General features: G+C 38.3%; 1 protein-coding gene across 1 annotated transcript in view; it reads left to right on the top strand.

Annotated features, from left to right (window-relative positions):
* LOC117462561 (unconventional myosin-VIIb-like) overlaps positions 1-15,701 on the top strand; it is a 43,716-nt gene extending 28,015 nt beyond the window's left edge. Inside the window, exons 27-51 of the mRNA XM_071206212.1 lie at positions 210-368; positions 785-853; positions 943-1,067; positions 1,824-1,950; positions 2,536-2,655; positions 2,793-2,966; positions 3,938-4,165; positions 5,282-5,449; positions 5,596-5,713; positions 6,056-6,182; positions 6,301-6,467; positions 6,586-6,767; positions 7,923-8,029; positions 8,126-8,268; positions 8,782-8,935; positions 9,025-9,180; positions 9,887-9,992; positions 10,196-10,309; positions 11,058-11,145; positions 11,223-11,329; positions 11,600-11,785; positions 13,433-13,549; positions 13,641-13,724; positions 14,522-14,640; positions 14,763-15,701. Of these exons, the coding sequence (XP_071062313.1) occupies positions 210-368; positions 785-853; positions 943-1,067; positions 1,824-1,950; positions 2,536-2,655; positions 2,793-2,966; positions 3,938-4,165; positions 5,282-5,449; positions 5,596-5,713; positions 6,056-6,182; positions 6,301-6,467; positions 6,586-6,767; positions 7,923-8,029; positions 8,126-8,268; positions 8,782-8,935; positions 9,025-9,180; positions 9,887-9,992; positions 10,196-10,309; positions 11,058-11,145; positions 11,223-11,329; positions 11,600-11,785; positions 13,433-13,549; positions 13,641-13,724; positions 14,522-14,608 (3,213 nt within the window). The 3' untranslated portion in view covers positions 14,609-14,640; positions 14,763-15,701. The remainder of the gene's footprint in view (positions 1-209; positions 369-784; positions 854-942; positions 1,068-1,823; positions 1,951-2,535; positions 2,656-2,792; positions 2,967-3,937; positions 4,166-5,281; positions 5,450-5,595; positions 5,714-6,055; positions 6,183-6,300; positions 6,468-6,585; positions 6,768-7,922; positions 8,030-8,125; positions 8,269-8,781; positions 8,936-9,024; positions 9,181-9,886; positions 9,993-10,195; positions 10,310-11,057; positions 11,146-11,222; positions 11,330-11,599; positions 11,786-13,432; positions 13,550-13,640; positions 13,725-14,521; positions 14,641-14,762) is intronic.
* The last annotated feature ends 582 nt before the right edge of the window (positions 15,702-16,283 follow it).

The following is a 16,283-nucleotide window of genomic DNA, read 5'->3' as shown; positions in this document are numbered from 1 at the left end:
TGTTGTGCCTGCCCTCTTCCTCTATGTGATTAGTTCTGCCTTAAATCATTTTCTTCTGTGAGTCTTTGTCAGATCCTTGTTGGTTCTCCTTTCTGACAGTCTGTTTGGTTTAGTCTTGTCTTTCCCCGCCCCGTAAGTCTTCTTGAGTCCAGATTTCTGTTTTTTGCCCAAGTTTACTCCTAAATCCTCATCTCATTCTTTTCCTCCAGGCTTGTCTGACTGTATGGTGGATTATACTGCGTTACATGGAGGACATACCTGAACCAAAGTCTGCGGACGCTTTTTCTCAAACGTCCAGCACCATCAGCTCACGTGTGCTGCCTCACAAGAGGAGCAGGAGGCTGAGCAGCCTGGTTGGACTGGACCAGGTAAAACATATCAAACATGTTCTTTTTCTGTTATTAAGAGCTCCAATTGTTGGACCTTTCGGCCTCTTAGATATGGGGGTTTCCTTATTTTCTCTGTTTAATATCATATATAAGTAGATATCACCTTGGGATTTTTTTCAATATTTTCTTAGGTTTTATTAAAACGACTGATCGGGCGCCGAATAGCTCTGTTTAAAACTGGCAGCCCATATAGAGTGACCGCTGCCTAGTAAGCCGGTTCGAATCCCGAGCAGCATGAACATTACAGGCAATTTCCTCCCCTCTGTCTCCCCCTTTCATTCTATTTCTCAAATAAAGGCACTCTCTGGCCCAAAAAACATCGTAAAAAAAAAAGAAGATTGATCAATTGAAGTTGAAGCACTGCAGTCTAATCTTCTTCATGTGTTTTTTCATAGATAATACTGAGGAAGAACAAGAAAAAGCTTGGCAGTGGAAACAGAAAAGCTTCTGTTATTATTGAGGAGGTCGGCACTTTCACCATCACTTCATCATGACTTCTGCTCGTTGTGTGCATTGTTTGCTAAATGTGTGTTTTTGTTGTCATCCTTATCAGCCAGAAGACTTGACTGAGGACGAGGACATTTTGATCGGAGAGGGTCCGACACTGGACCGGCCACTAACATCCATGGAAAAACTCAACATTATCATCGGATACGCTCTATCGAGAAGAGACATCAGGTAAAGATTGGATATTTGGATATATTTATCTGATAAGGAAAAAACAACGATAAATATGCAAATATAACATCTTTAAATAATGTAGATACATTGTGCAGCCTTACAATATAATCATATACCATCCTCGTTTTTTAAGCGATTCAGTTCTTTTTCTGTAGCCGTCTTGTTTGTTGCTTCATGTATCTTTATGAAAACTCATCTCTTTCGACTCCACTTCGAGCGATAGAATGACTAACAAAGAACTGCTAACAGAGCACGTATATACTAATAAAGGACTGGCTTATCTAAAGCCAGTTGAGCAGCACTTGAAACGATTGGCTCTTTGAAACCTGATGTTCTTATATGATTCTGTTTTCCTCAAGGTTGTGTCTTCCTGGTCGAATGTACTTATTGTAAGTCGCTTTGGATAAAAGCGTCAGCTAAATGCAATGTAATGTAATGTAATGTAATCTTTACATCTTTACGTAGAATCTTTACGTAACTATGTGCAACAATAATTACATTTTACTACTGTTATATATCACACTTCATGCTACGCGTGTTTTATTTCATAAATACTGCTACTTACCTATCTACCTGAATTTGTACTTCTTTTAAATTCTATGAATGTGTATCTTAAATGTCTTTTTATATAATATTGTTCTATCTTCTTCGTGTCTAGCTGTACTTTGCTGTAACAACGTAATGTCTCCTCTGTGGGACACATACAGGAGTTCTGATTGTGATTCTGATTGGGATGTTGCTCTGTCTGAGTAGGGATGAGATTTACTGCCAGATCTGTAAGCAGCTGGTGAACAACAGGAACAGGAAGAGCCGTATGCATGGCTGGACCCTTCTTTCCATCTGCCTTGGTATCTTCCCCCCATCAGAGCTCTTCATAAAGGTCAGTCATTATCGCAGCTTCCTGTTTATTATGTGTGTTGTCATGCCTCTTGTTTTAAAGCATATTCCTCCTCTCTGCTTTTATCACCAATATGTGTTAAGGGATGAAAAACAATAACAGATACAGTTCTTAGAAATGCAGGCCCGCCCCGCTATGTTGATACGGGCAAAGCATTGAGATAAGATCAAAGCACTTGATTAACATTGTAAAACACAGATAGAGTTCATTACTGAAAGTTACTGAGTTAAATATGGTGAACACCTTTACTCATGGTTTATCCTTGTTGTCTTCTACAACCTGAACACATTTAACACAATGGTCAAATGTCCTTGGTTACGGTCAAGGTTGAATATTTTATTTCCATTTCTACCATCTAAATAAATGTTATTATATCCGATATAATAAGTAAACGTTTCTGTTTAATCAAGTTTCCTTTTAAAAGTTGACATCATTACTGTGATCATTACAGGGTTTTTCTTTCTACTCCTAGTTACGTTTTACAGCATTTCCAATATCCCAAGAAACCTCATGTTATTACATTTTTAACATTGATATAAATCTGTTCTCTTCTTCTCTGTTCCACAGTATTTGGAGAGTTTCATCCTCAGAGGGCCAAATGACTACAAAGAATACTGTGCTAAGCGCCTGCAGCGTATCATAGCCCACGGAGAAAGAAAAGAGTTGCCCTGTGTGATAGAGCAACAGGTAGAAACACTGAATCACCTTTGTGTCTTGTTGTTAGACCTTTTGAGCAGCACACCTCATATCAGTTGCAGTACTGAATTATGTGATTGTTTTCTTGAACCTATATCTATTATCATGATTCTTCTCCTTACTGACAGTCTGCGAAGTCCAAGGAGCCCATTGAGGTGTCTGTGACTCTGCTGGACGACAGCACCGTCAGTCTTCAGCTGGACTCCATCTCCACCTCTGCAGAGGTCTGTCAAGCTGTGGCCAACAAGATTGATCTCCGTGACACATACGGATTCTCCCTGTACATCACTCTCTTTGAAAAGGTGGGCTTTACTTTGTTGTCTCTTGTATCGTCATATCCACTCTGACCTTCCTGGGCCTGTCGTGGTGGTAAATGATTTTGGTGTAGCATATATTGTCCCAGACATAATTCCACATGGACCTTTTATGCCGTTAATGTATTGATAAAATAAGAGCATAATATTGCACCCCCTTCAAAGAGCAATTGAACTTGTATTTGTATGAATATATAAACATTGGGATTGGAATGTGAAAGAAATCCTCTTAACTAATAAAAGTAATTAAAAAAAACAGAGGAGTAAATCAAAATGGACTCTCTGGCTTTGTTTACAAATATGAGCAATGTCCGTACAATGCCATAGACTTACAGTATAATAGTAGGGCATACCATAATGTTCATTTTGGCATCATGTTGCCTATAATGTTTGTGACATGTAAACAAACATGCATGTCAACACAACTGGTCATTTTCTTAGGTCACTAAAAACGATTGAGCTCATGTCCATATGTTAACTCCCCAATGCAAAACTGGCTAAGGTCATATTTTCGACATAAACTCAATAGCGTAAAAGGGAACAAGGTCATGTCTGTATTTACTACGAGAAGTTGATATCGGTAAAATGAGCACCGTCATGTTCGCATTTACCCCGATAATTGGCTAGCTTAAAAAAAACAAGGTCATGTCTATATTATAAAATATGTAAATGACAATGACAATATATCACACAATAAATCAATACCGTAAAAAGTATTGGTATCATGTCCATATTATCTACGTTAAGTTAGTAACATAGAATTGTTCATGTCGGTATTGTCTGGTATTTGGATGACATGAAAATAATCGAGGTTATATTGTAGGATAAGTCGATAAGGTGAAAATCGTCGCTGTCATGTCCATGATCATACAACGATTTAAACCATTTTTAAATGATCGAGGACATGTCCATATGGTGTGCGATAAGTTGAAAACCTTTTTGATATTCTTCGTCTCCAGATGTGGTCTCTGGGCAGCTGTGGGAATCACGTGTTTGATGCAGTTTCCCAGTGCGAGCAGGAGATGAGGAGGCAGGGCAAGCCGGAGAAGGACGCCCTCTGGATGCTGTCCGTCCGGAAGGAGCTGTTCACACCCTGGCATGACTGCTCAGAAGACCCGGTCAGCTCGGAACTGATCTACAGACAAGTTATCAAGGGCATCAAGATAGGAGATTACATGAGTGATAAGGTGAGGCTCGGGACTAGGGGTGGGCAATATTGAAAAATATATTATCACGATATTTTTCAAGCAGTATCACGATAGACGATATATATCACGATATTTTTTCATGTCGGTTATTATGGTTATTTTTCAAGTTACTTAACAGTACAAGCACCTACAAGGTAACAGAAACTAAAACAAAAAGGAGTAACAGACCAAAATAGCATTTCAAGCTGGTTTTATTTCTGAAATGAATCCCTGAATGAACAAGTGAGCAGTGAACATCAATAAACATGAAAAGGAGGGTAAAACATAACTAAGTAAAACATAAAACATCAATGAGGAAAAGTCAGTGCCAAACAATTAAAATGTAAACTTTAGACTTGAAGTGCAATAAAAGACTTTAGCATAACTGAAGGGAAAAGTTAATTTTTTTATAGTTTCTTTTTCAATTATTATTATTTATTTTTTATCACGATAGATACGATATCTCTGAAAAAGCATATCGTGGAGACCTAATATCGTCACAACGATATATATCGTCATATCGCCCACCCCTACTCGGGACCCAGAGGACTTTACTTTAAGATTCTGATCATAACTTGACTCCTGATGTGACGCTTAAAGAAGCTCAAATATTTCTGTGGATTTTGTCTTTCATAGATGGCAATTTAATATTTAGGAAAGCACAAAACAAGTAGTCCTCTCTAATCCAAATGGTCACCCGACGCTGCAGTTCCCCTCAGTTCTTCAGAGCCTTTTTAGAGCGTCTTTTAGCTAATGTTACAGTTTTGATTTACTCTCACTGACTGTTCTAATCTTTGTTGTGTCCAGCAGTAACAGGTAGCCAACTGAGAGCTACCTGCTAAGCACCCAACACCATCAATTAGCCACTAGCTGGTGAACATAATGGAGTATTTAGAAACTAAAAAGCCAAATATTTCCCTTAGGAGTGGCTGGAGACCAAAACAAAGCTCAAAGGAGAAGGAATACATTTGTGCTGGTGCCCTGAAACACGACTCAAAAAGAATGCTAATGTTGCTACCTGTCTGTTGAATATGTAAATAAGCAACAGTTTGCTAACATGGTGTTGACAACATTTTGAATAAAAATAACTAATACAAATGTGTGTGCATCTTTCAGGACGATGAATACATCCAGATGGCCGCACAGCACTATTACATCAAGTTTGGCTCTGCATACAGCAGAGAAAATGTCCAAGAGGTGGTTGGGGAATGCATCACAACCACACTCATTGAGAGAAAATCTATGTCAAAGTGGATCCAACTCATCAGCGCAGTCATCCTGCAGGTAACGTGCACACAGTCACACAAATGGAGTTATATAATTAACAGCCTGATACATCTGCATGTGCACTTTTCTAAATGATAGCTTTTTTGTATTATCTATGAGACGATCCAGGTAACTGTTCATTCTTATTCCTACTGATCACACAGGGTCCTTATGCCAAGGGGAAGCTGAAAACAGACATCGTAAAAGGAGATCTGGTCAAGAACGCCCAACGTGCATGGCCCCTGCACTTCTCCAAGTTCTTTGAAGTTATAATGATGTCAGGTCAGTCAACATACAGACCGTCAATGAAGTTCTGTAGATAAAAAAATCCCATAAACAATTAATCATCTCAGGAGTTAAAACATTCACTATATCATACATTTAAAAAACGGACATATTGAAATAAATGATAAGTTGCGACCCTACTTGACTGTATTTTTATATACTTTTAACATTATTGATATAATTCCAAACCATCTTAATGCTTTGGATTTGTTTTTTTAAAACAAGAATGAAGGTAAAAATGTAATTGAATGTGCCTGATTAGTGAAATCATCTCGCCTATATCCCAGTAAATGACTCATTGTGCATGCCCACCATTTGTATTCCCCCATCCGTCCACAGGGCCTCCTTTGCCTAAAAGCAGGTTTGTTGTGGCTGTAAACTGGAGCGGCATCTTCTTCATGGACGGAAGAGACAAAAGGCTCCTTGAGCTTCCTTACCTCGAGGTAAAGGAAGTGCGCGTTATCAGGTATGGACAACTTTTTGGTTCTGCATACATCATTTGCTTTTATGTACTCCCTTGCACACCAATTTAATTGAAACATTGAAAAAGTATCAAAGTAATTGAACTTGTTGTATCATTTCAGTGAAAGCCATTTAAATACTCGGTCAATGAGTTTGGCCACAATCAGAGGAGAGTTCGTTCTGAAGTCTGGGGAATGCGCAGAAATGGCCGCACTCATCGAGAAACACCTGGTGGGGCTGAAGCAGCGCTCTGTGTATGCCCTGGTTAGGCAGGATGTTAACAAACCAGGTAAGAGTCTAGGCATGTGTCTTATACGATAGTAAGATCAAACACAAATTGACATATGTAGTCTATTTTATCCAACACAGAAACATTACATGCCTCTCTTTTATCGCATGTTCTACAGGTGACCCCATGTTCCTGGCTTGTAAACGAGGAGACCTGCTGCTGGCAGAGGAAGACGAAAAAGATTCACCCGAAAGGAACTGGTTCAAAGCGACCAACCAGCGGACGGACGCCAGCGGAGCAGTCTACAGGGACAGAGTGATGTTCCTGCCCACTCTAGACAAGCCCACTGACGAAATGCTGGTAGAGTTCCCTTCACCTTTTTATACTTTTTAGTTATTTTTCTATTGCATGGCTAATACATTTCAGCAGAACCCTAAACAGAATGTCTATTCAAAAGGGACATCAAAAGAGAGTGAAAGTAAACAGGGTGAAATCAGAATAAAGAAATATGTTAGGTAGTTCATATGTTCATGTGACTGTTATATTAATATAGCCTATAAATACAACATGGAGACTGTGGTTGGTTGGCTCAAAGCTATCTTCTGATCTTTTGAAGCTTACAGAAACAAAAAAGTGAACATCAAAATATTATTATTATATGCTATGTTAAAAATGTCACACATTTTTTAGGTAAGGGAAACATTTGAGTAAATCGTATTGCAAGCAACACATTTCTATGGAGTATGCGTATTATAAAAGTGTTGGAGATATTCAGATGTAAACAATGTGAAAACGGCTACATGTTTAAATAAGATGTGAAAGTCTGTGAGCAGCGATAGAAGCTGGCTAACATCCTTTTAACATGTTGATATCATTTATTAAATATTTAAAACATTTCCATTGCTAGTAGGTTCATACTGCTATCATGGATAGCCATTAGTACAATTAACTACTAGTGATTAATCACTCAAAAGTGTTGCAGTTTTGAAAATGGGCAGACTTTTTTTTATTCGTGCCTCTGGTTCTTAAATTCACCTTGTATGCCAAGTAGCCCCAGTCTCCACTAACATTTGTATTAGTATTTATGCAATAACACTATTTGCAGTCTGCATCAGCAGTCATTAGGTTAAATATATTGAATAGTCAGTTTTCAGCCAAATGGATGCAGTCCCTCCCAGATCAGCTGAGATCTGCCCCTTCCACCGAAGTCTTCAAAACCGGCCTTAAGACCCTCTTCTTTCGGCAGGCCTTCCAATAAACTTTGAGCATGGTATACCTGGAGTATTGCCATTTTTATCGCTATCTCCGACTTTTATCTTTTTTTTTTTTATTATTATTATTAGTTTAATCTCTCAAATTGTATCAGTGTCCTTTGTTGTGAAGCGCTTCGAGATTTGTCTTGGCAGATGAGAAGCGCTATATAAATTACATTTATTATTATTAGTAGTATATCCCTGACGGTTCACATGAGCCCCCTTTTGTGGTGTAACTGATGAACTGCGTCTGGCCCCTCAGGAACTTCTCACTCCAGGCCAGAATAAGACGGCAGCAAAAAACGCCCCCGAGAGGGAAGTGACCGTGGCTCCTGTTTCCTTAAAAGAGTTTGCGATTGACAACTTCAGGTATCGACATTAGTCTCTTTATATATCATCATCACAACTTAAAAAACAGGATTTCCCCCCCCCTGATGTGCTCACACTGTGTCCTCCCTGTCGCAGGCCTGCGGTGCGGCTGGGTGCGTCTAAAGGGGCCGTCAGGGAGAAGCTGTGGGCTTGTTCCAGGGAGCCCCTCAAACAGCCGCTGATGAAGCACCTGGTGGGGGACTCTGACCTCAGCAGCCTGGCCTGCAACGCCTACACTGATATCCTTTAAGTGATGGACATGAGGGCAAGTAACGTGTGTGACAGTAGAGAAGGTTTAAATGCTTTACTGCGTGAAACCTGGTTCAGGAGATGTTCCAAAATGTAACTATTTTTCTAATGCATTATAGATATGGGCGTCAACAAAAAGTGTTACCATTATTTGTATTGTTCGTTTCACACAATTAACTGTGGATAATCTGTAACTTTAAAAAATATATATATATTATAATAATATACTTTATTTAGATAGCAGCTTTTAAACTAAATTACAAAGTGTTTTTTTTATAAAAAATAAAATAAAATAAACCTAAAAACACCAGCTTAACATATTGTAAAACAGAGACAGCAAAACTGATGGAAAGTAATAAAACAAATGATAAAAAAGCCATTCTTGAAAAAACAGGTTTTTGAAAGTCCCCTCTGTTTAGAACACAAGGATTGTTTGGTGATACAGACCCTAGTTTAGTTTAGTTTCTTCATCGTCCATGTGAATCCTTAACATATGCCGGCACCTATCCTGAAGTACATGGGCGACTACCCCATCAAACATGCCCGCAGCCCCATGGAGCTGACGGACCAGATCTTCGGTCCAGCCACGCAGTACGAGGCTCTGCAGGACGAGATCTACTGCCAGATCATGAGACAGATGACCAACAACAACAACAGGTGCTGCCTCAGTGTGTTCTTCTGTGTGATAAAGCATTCACGATCCAGAGCCAACATATCCAATCCGTTTTCCTTTTTCTCACTCTCAGGCTGAGTATGGAGCGTGGGTGGCAGCTCATGTGGCTGTGTTCAGGCCTGTTCGTGCCCAATAGTAAATTATTGGGATACGCTCGGCGCTTCCTGGAGTCGCGGTGCAAAGAACAGCTGGCTCCGGACTGCCTGCAGAGGCTGAACGGGATGTGCAGGTCAGACAGACGGATGGAGATGTGCTGTATAAAGTGCTTGCTACTGGTAGTTTATTAATTTACTGTGCTGCGGAAATAGGCATTTGGGCCACCGTATAGAAGCACAGCTGCTTGCCCGTGTGCTGGGGTGCAGCTGTAAAGGACTGGGGTTCGAATCCCACCTGGGACCATTTACTCCTTTTTACCCCTTTCAACTCTGTCTCTACAATAAAGATGCAATAAAAGAAGGCACTTATTGCACAGCAAAAAAAGATGCAAAATAACAAACTGAATGTTATATTCTACAAATTCAAATTTTACAGAAAATTATTTATTTGTAAGCAAGTTTTTCAATATTAACAGTCATTTTGTTACGTGTCTTTTTCCCTTAGTGAATTTCAATGACATGTATTTTGTATTAAATAAGTAACGCTGTTGCATGAAATGAAAAGAAAATGACACGAAACGAGAGAGAGAGACTTCCTATACAAAGTTGATCAATTTACTTAACTACAGAAACATGCCAAGGGACATCATTTCTGCACGGCAACAATATACAAAGCAACAGAATAACTGTCATATGTCTAAGCTAGTTACTACTCAAGCAGGTTCTGTAACAGAACAATGGTTTTATAATAAATGCAATATAATTATGCTATGTTTCATTCTTGCTATGTATATTTGTGAGTGAACAACATAACCCTAACCTAATGACTTCTGCTCTTAGTAAGGAGCCCAGGAACCTTCCTCCCCATCATATAGAAGTGGAAGCCATCCAACAGAACAGCACCCAGATCTTCCATAAAATCCACTTCCCAAATGAAACCAATGATGTAAGATACATGTTCATGATATAAATCAGCTTAATGAAGGAAAGCTTAAACTTTCCTTTATTTCTGTCAGTTTGTGGATTCTGACCCTTGTTCGTGTCGAAATTAGGTTTAAAAATGACTTCCAGATACATTTAAATATACACGACACAGCCCATTTTGGTTATCAGCTAACGTTTCTAAACTCACTTTCATAATGTTTGCAGATCTTTGAGGTGCAGTCGACGACAACAATTGAAGACCTGTGCCGTAGCATCACCTATCAGCTCAAACTGACCTCAGCCGACGGATACGGCCTGAGCCTGAAGACTACAAACAAGGTGAGGTTGGGTCGTACTAGTTTGTTTAAGATTCATGATTTTTAAGTAGGGCTGTTTCAAAAGGTTATATAGTAATATTATTAGCATAGCCCAATTTGTAGAGTAACTTTTCAGTGTTGGCCACGTAGGGTTGTTTTAGTTTTCATGCAATCATTTTCTAAAAATAACAACATGTCCTGCTTCAGTTCATAGTTGTTGGCAGTGAGGCTTTCAAAAACAACCTTTTCATTACTGTTGTAAACAATTTGCTACTCCACTTTCCACAATCATGGCACATTGCCGATTTATATTCATTAAAGACATTTGATTTAATACTTTTTTTAAATGTAATCACTTCAAATTCAGGATTTAGTTGGATGTATTTTTATTTCTTAATGATGACATGATGTCATTTGTTACAAACCGCCAGTTTTAAGATGACGTAAAAGCTTCAAAATGAACAATTGACTAACGTAACGTGAGCATCTCTTAAGCTTTTTGTAAAAAAAAAAACCTTATTTCAGGCAAAAAAACATGTAAAAAAAACATGAACTAAAAGGGAACAGGAAGTTGTTAAATGCTAACTAATTGCTGTGTTTTAGGACTGTTTGGTCTGCATTCATAGTATAATAAATGTTGATGTTCAAATGTTGTGATAATGACGTAATACATTTTAATCTCTTCGTTGAATGCAAAATCCTCTTCTCAAATACTGACGTTGGTTCTTCCCAATCCAACATACTTATCCTATTCTGTTTTGAAATCTTAGATGGTCAACCTGCAGAACCAGAAATACTTATTTGACAGCTTAAGGCAGACTGCAGAGCCTTCTAAGAAAGGAAAAAGAGTGAAAGAAGGTAACACTTCATACCGACACCTTCACGTTTTACAGTCAGTCATTCTCCTTATTTATAATTGGGGTTTTGTGTTCCAGTAAACCAAGCCAACATGCCCTACCTGGTGATCTTCAAGAGGAAGCTGTGGTTCAACGTGAGCCCGGGGAAAGACCTGGTGGCAGACCTCATGTTCCATTACCCACAGGTATCCAACCAAAATACTCATTACATTACAATACATTACATATCATTACATTACAGATCATTTAGCTCACTCTTTTATCCAAAGTGTCTTACAATAAGCACATTCAACCATGAAGATAGATACTCAAATAGCAGAAATTCTGTTATTAGCTCTCAAAGTCCTCAACAGTAATATTTCTGCCATCCTGATATCAATATGTGGCTCTTCTTGTGCTGACTTTTCCTCTCACAGTTGCCAGGTCACGTTACCTTTTTATTACCCCCCATATAGGAGCTGCCGAGGTACCTGCGTGGATACCACAACTGCACCAAAGAGGACATGACTAACATCGGCGGCCTGCTCTTCAGAGCCGAAGTGGATTCAGACCGGTCGCAGTTTGTCATGATCCCCAGAATGCTGAGGGAGCTGGTTCCTGCGGACCAGATCGATCTCATGTCTCCTGAGGAATGGAAGAAGGTAAACCAAAGAATGAACAGAGGCAGGGCGGACACTTAAGACGCATTAATACCTCATCTAAAAAAGATGTTTTGGAAATGTACCATGAGAGAAGTGGATTTTACATGACTGTGAGGGATATCCATTGAGTTTTTGCTCTTTATTATTTGCACATTCATTATTTTCACTGTTTACCAATAAATGTAGTGTCCAGAATTCAGATTCTAGCTCAGTGGTGTCCAAACCTTTTTCACCGAGGGCCACATGCAGAAAAATATACGAAGGACTGGGCCACTTGCTAGAAGTGAGATATATTGCCTCATAAGTTACGTTATAAGTTAGCAAAATCAATCAATTGTAGGTAAATGATGCTTGAAACTTGAATATGCTTTTAGAAAAAACAGCTCTCCAGAGGGTTTCATTTATTGTGTTCCTTAAAACAGGAGCCTCAGATTGATTATAATAAGAGGAAATAGGAAGGGTTTATTTCAAGCGTGTTATGCAAATAAGTTATTAGGCTTTTTTTTATCAACTAAGATTTGTTAGAGAATGTTTTCTACTTTAGAATTTATTTGGAAAGTGGGTTTATTAACACATGAATACTAGGTAATATATTTTTACATATATATTTAAGAAGTACATTTGTGGGCCGTATTTCATTGTACTTTTTTTAATTAGCTGAGGGCCTGCGGGCCGCATTTGGCCCCCGGGCCGTAGTTTGGACACCCCTGTTCTAGCTTATCCTTGTATTTGTGACGAGGACACTATATTTAACCAGGGCATGGGCCATATAAAGAAAAGAAAATATCCCGATCTTTCAGATATGTATGAATACCTCAATATCCACGTTGCAAGGATATGTTAGGGGTTTTCAAAGTGACATTTGATAAATAATCCCTTGTTATGTGGATTTAACAGCTAAGTAGTGAACAACCTCGAAAAGTTCACAAAACAATATCTATAAAATGTAATACTGCCGTTAAAACCAGGAACATACACTTTTGCAATATTACATATCAGGAAATCTTAAAAGATCTCTAGTCTCATATCACAATATAGACTTAATATAGATTTGGTGCCAGCCTGACATGTATCGTCCCCCCTAGAACTGGTGTCCGTCATGTTGTCACATCAAGTTAACATTACATTCCAGACATTACAACCCCATCCATCTGAGGGAACACTGTTGAAATGGGGAGCTGTTTTAAATGGCAAGGAATAAATAAATATCAATACTTCACTTTTCATGGAAACCAGATCACGTTTCTTAGGAAGAAAAGCTATGCAGAGATTACACCTTATCAGTAAAAAAAAATGTCAACAGAGAAACTGTCAGGAGTGGTACACTTCGAGAGTAACATAATAGTGAAACAAAATATGCTCCTTTGTGACAGGCATGCAATGGAAACCAAAAGGAAAGCTCTTGATATAACAAGAAAATTGTACCCACAATTTGGATCGCTCCGCTCAGGGAAGTCGCTATAGACTGCCACCAAAAATTATCTTCTTCTAAGTGCAGTTAGATAAACACATAATACTAAGCTGAATTTGACTAATTCCTTTTGTCTTTTTGTGTAATTCCTGTTCATTGTGTTGGAGCTAAAGAAATGTTTTCACATCATATATAATAAATATTCTATCCTAACCTAATGTAACCTGTATTTGCAGCACATAATCCAGGCCTACAGCAAGCAGAGCGGCATCACGGTGCAGGAGGCTAAGATCGAGTTTCTGAAAGCCATTTGCAGCTGGCCAACATTCGGCTGTGCCTTCTTCGAAGTGAAAGTGAGTCACCAGGATAGATTGTCATGAAATCAGCATTCAGCAATTTGTGGAACACTGTTTTGACATATTATGATTTCCTTTGACTTCGCAGCAAACATGTGAATCAAGCTACCCAAATATAGTTTTGATCGCCATCAGCAAGCTTGGTATCAGCTTAATAGACCCACAAACGAAGGTAAGCCTAATGATGGTTATTAATACACATGTGTTTCCTTTCCTTTTTATGTTTGATTGCACTGACACTTTTTATGTGAGTTTTGACATTTCTAGCTAACTGTTTGGTCTTTATTGGTCACAAACGTGATGTAGAAGAAGTACCGAGATCTTTTTCTTAAGTAAAAGTAATAATACCACAGTGTGGAATACTTAAATACAAGTAAGTCTGGCATTTAAAATGTTACTTAAGTAAAAGTACGAAAGTATAGTAGCATCAAAACATCCTCAAAGTACCAACAATAAAAGTACTTATTACGTAGAGTGGCCATTTTTTGAATAATATATATTGTATGACTGGTTTAATTATACATTTATGGAAACTATTTTAATTTTGAAAATGGTAGAGATGCTTTGAATTACTTGTTATACTCCCAGGTATCTTAATTCATAATAGCATGTCATAATTCATTAGCGATTTACATTTATGTAACAGAAATATCAACCTGCAAAATAACTAAAATGGTAACAATTTTTTTTAAAAGGGCCGCCGTATAGATGAGTGGTTAGAGCTCATATGCAGTGTCCGCTGCCAAGTAAGCGGGTTCGACTCTCGAGCCCACCGAACAATGTCATCCCCTCTATCTCCCCCTTTCAACTCTGCATCTCAAATAAAGGCACTCTCTGCCCCAAAACATATCTTTTGATCAATATTTTGAAGTTGAATGTCAGTATAAAGTAGCATCAAATGGAAATACTAGCCAAATGTTTCTCGAAGATGTACTTAAACTATCTCATTTTAATGTCAATCCCCTTCAGGAGGTGCTGGTCATGCATCCGTTCAGCCGCATCAAAGACTACCAAAGCGAGGGAACTACTTCGAGATGTCCATCGGCACGCTGTTGAGGGCCGTCGTCTTCGTCTGTGAAACCACACAGGTGAGCAACTGCCTTTTTAATGTCATTTTACAATGTCTATATACGGCAATCATCACATTATTATATTATCATGAGAAACCATTTTTCAATCAAAGTATTCTGACCTTTTCCTTTTTTTTTAGGCCAACACAATGGAGGACCTTTTCAGATCGTACGTCACCATGTATGAGACGCAGAGGACGGCCTTACGACCCAAACACAACATTTTCTCTTGAGGGCAAAAGAAAAGCCTCATGTGCATTCTTGATCAATACAATTAAATACAACCAGAAATAGGGTTCATTTTTAATATACTGGTATTGACCTGTGATGCCTACATTTAGTCATTTATCCTAAGTCATTGCACAGTGATTTATCAATAAAGTTTGAAGTTACAGAGAAGCAAATACTTTTTCGTGCTCCTCCAGTTTGCCAGTAGATTAAGCCCTTGTTTTGCCATAATTTGATATGTAATGGTACTGAATTACCTCTGATTTCACTAATACTGGTTTGTAATAAAGTTTCATCACTTTCATGATAATATTTTTTTTTCATGGCATAGGATAATAAATATACAAAAAAAGAGAGGAATTTTTCTGTAACTAATCCCACCGTGCATTTTCCCTCTAGCTTGGTGAACTTGTAATAAATACTTTACACTCAATTCAAACTATGTTAGCTATTTAAGTTAAATGATGTTATTGTTAGGATGGCATGGTAGTTTTGTGTTTAGCACTTTCTCCTCACAATGTTGTCCTACTCTTTCTTAGAAAAAAAGGTGCAGGTTTTACTTAGATTGAAAGGGGCACCGCTGCATGTGCCTTAAAATAAACGATGCAACATATACATCTATTTAAAATTGAAAGTTGTTGTCTTGACTTATTGTTTTCAGGTGCTTCCTGGGCATTAACCCTGAGAAGGCCTCGAAAGCCAAGAAGAAGCGTGGCGTTATAAACCCCCATGTCAGCACATTCTTTAGAAAACTCCTTGACTTCGAGTGGATGTCTATGTAGACATGTCCAGGACTAATGTAAGACACTCAGTCAGTAGAACGTTTCATGTGAAATGTGCTTTGCACTTGACTGGAGGAATAAAAAGTTGAAATGGGTATTTTCTTTGTTTTTCTTTGTTGATTGAGCAGATTCAATTGTTCAATATATTATAGTATTATTTACATTTTTATATTTATAGTAAATTACTGGCTACTGTGTTGCATTACTTTTACAGTAAAAGTGTGAAAATACAGATAATTACTGTAATTGTAATTGTAATTCTCCTCTTGACTGTGTGTTTTTAACTGTTATTATTATTTAGCATTATTGTTAGACATCTGTCTCATACAAATTCTGTGAACAGTTTCCAAAATGTCAGTCAACATTCCCAGTTTTCCCTCAGACATTGTATGCTCCTGGAATGTCTCCACTGCTATACAACACTGTTTTCCTCATAACACAACTCACAAAAAGTACGTGTTTTTGTGTGTACAAGTAGTAGTGTAAGACAGTAGACTGCTTATACAACCCTCCTCATTACCTGTCAAGACTATTGCTCTGTTACCATAGAAACCATGTGACCAAAAAATCAGGTTACCATGGGCAGGTGCATAAGGTGCAGTAGTATGGTTTGTGCCTCAGACTCTATCCTGATGAAATCTCACTGCAATT

Source organism: Pseudochaenichthys georgianus, chromosome 17 (genome assembly GCF_902827115.2).
Source record: "Pseudochaenichthys georgianus chromosome 17, fPseGeo1.2, whole genome shotgun sequence".
NCBI lineage: Eukaryota > Metazoa > Chordata > Actinopteri > Perciformes > Channichthyidae > Pseudochaenichthys > Pseudochaenichthys georgianus.
Note: the sequence above shows the minus strand (reverse complement) of the source record. Positions and strands in the feature narration are given on the sequence as shown.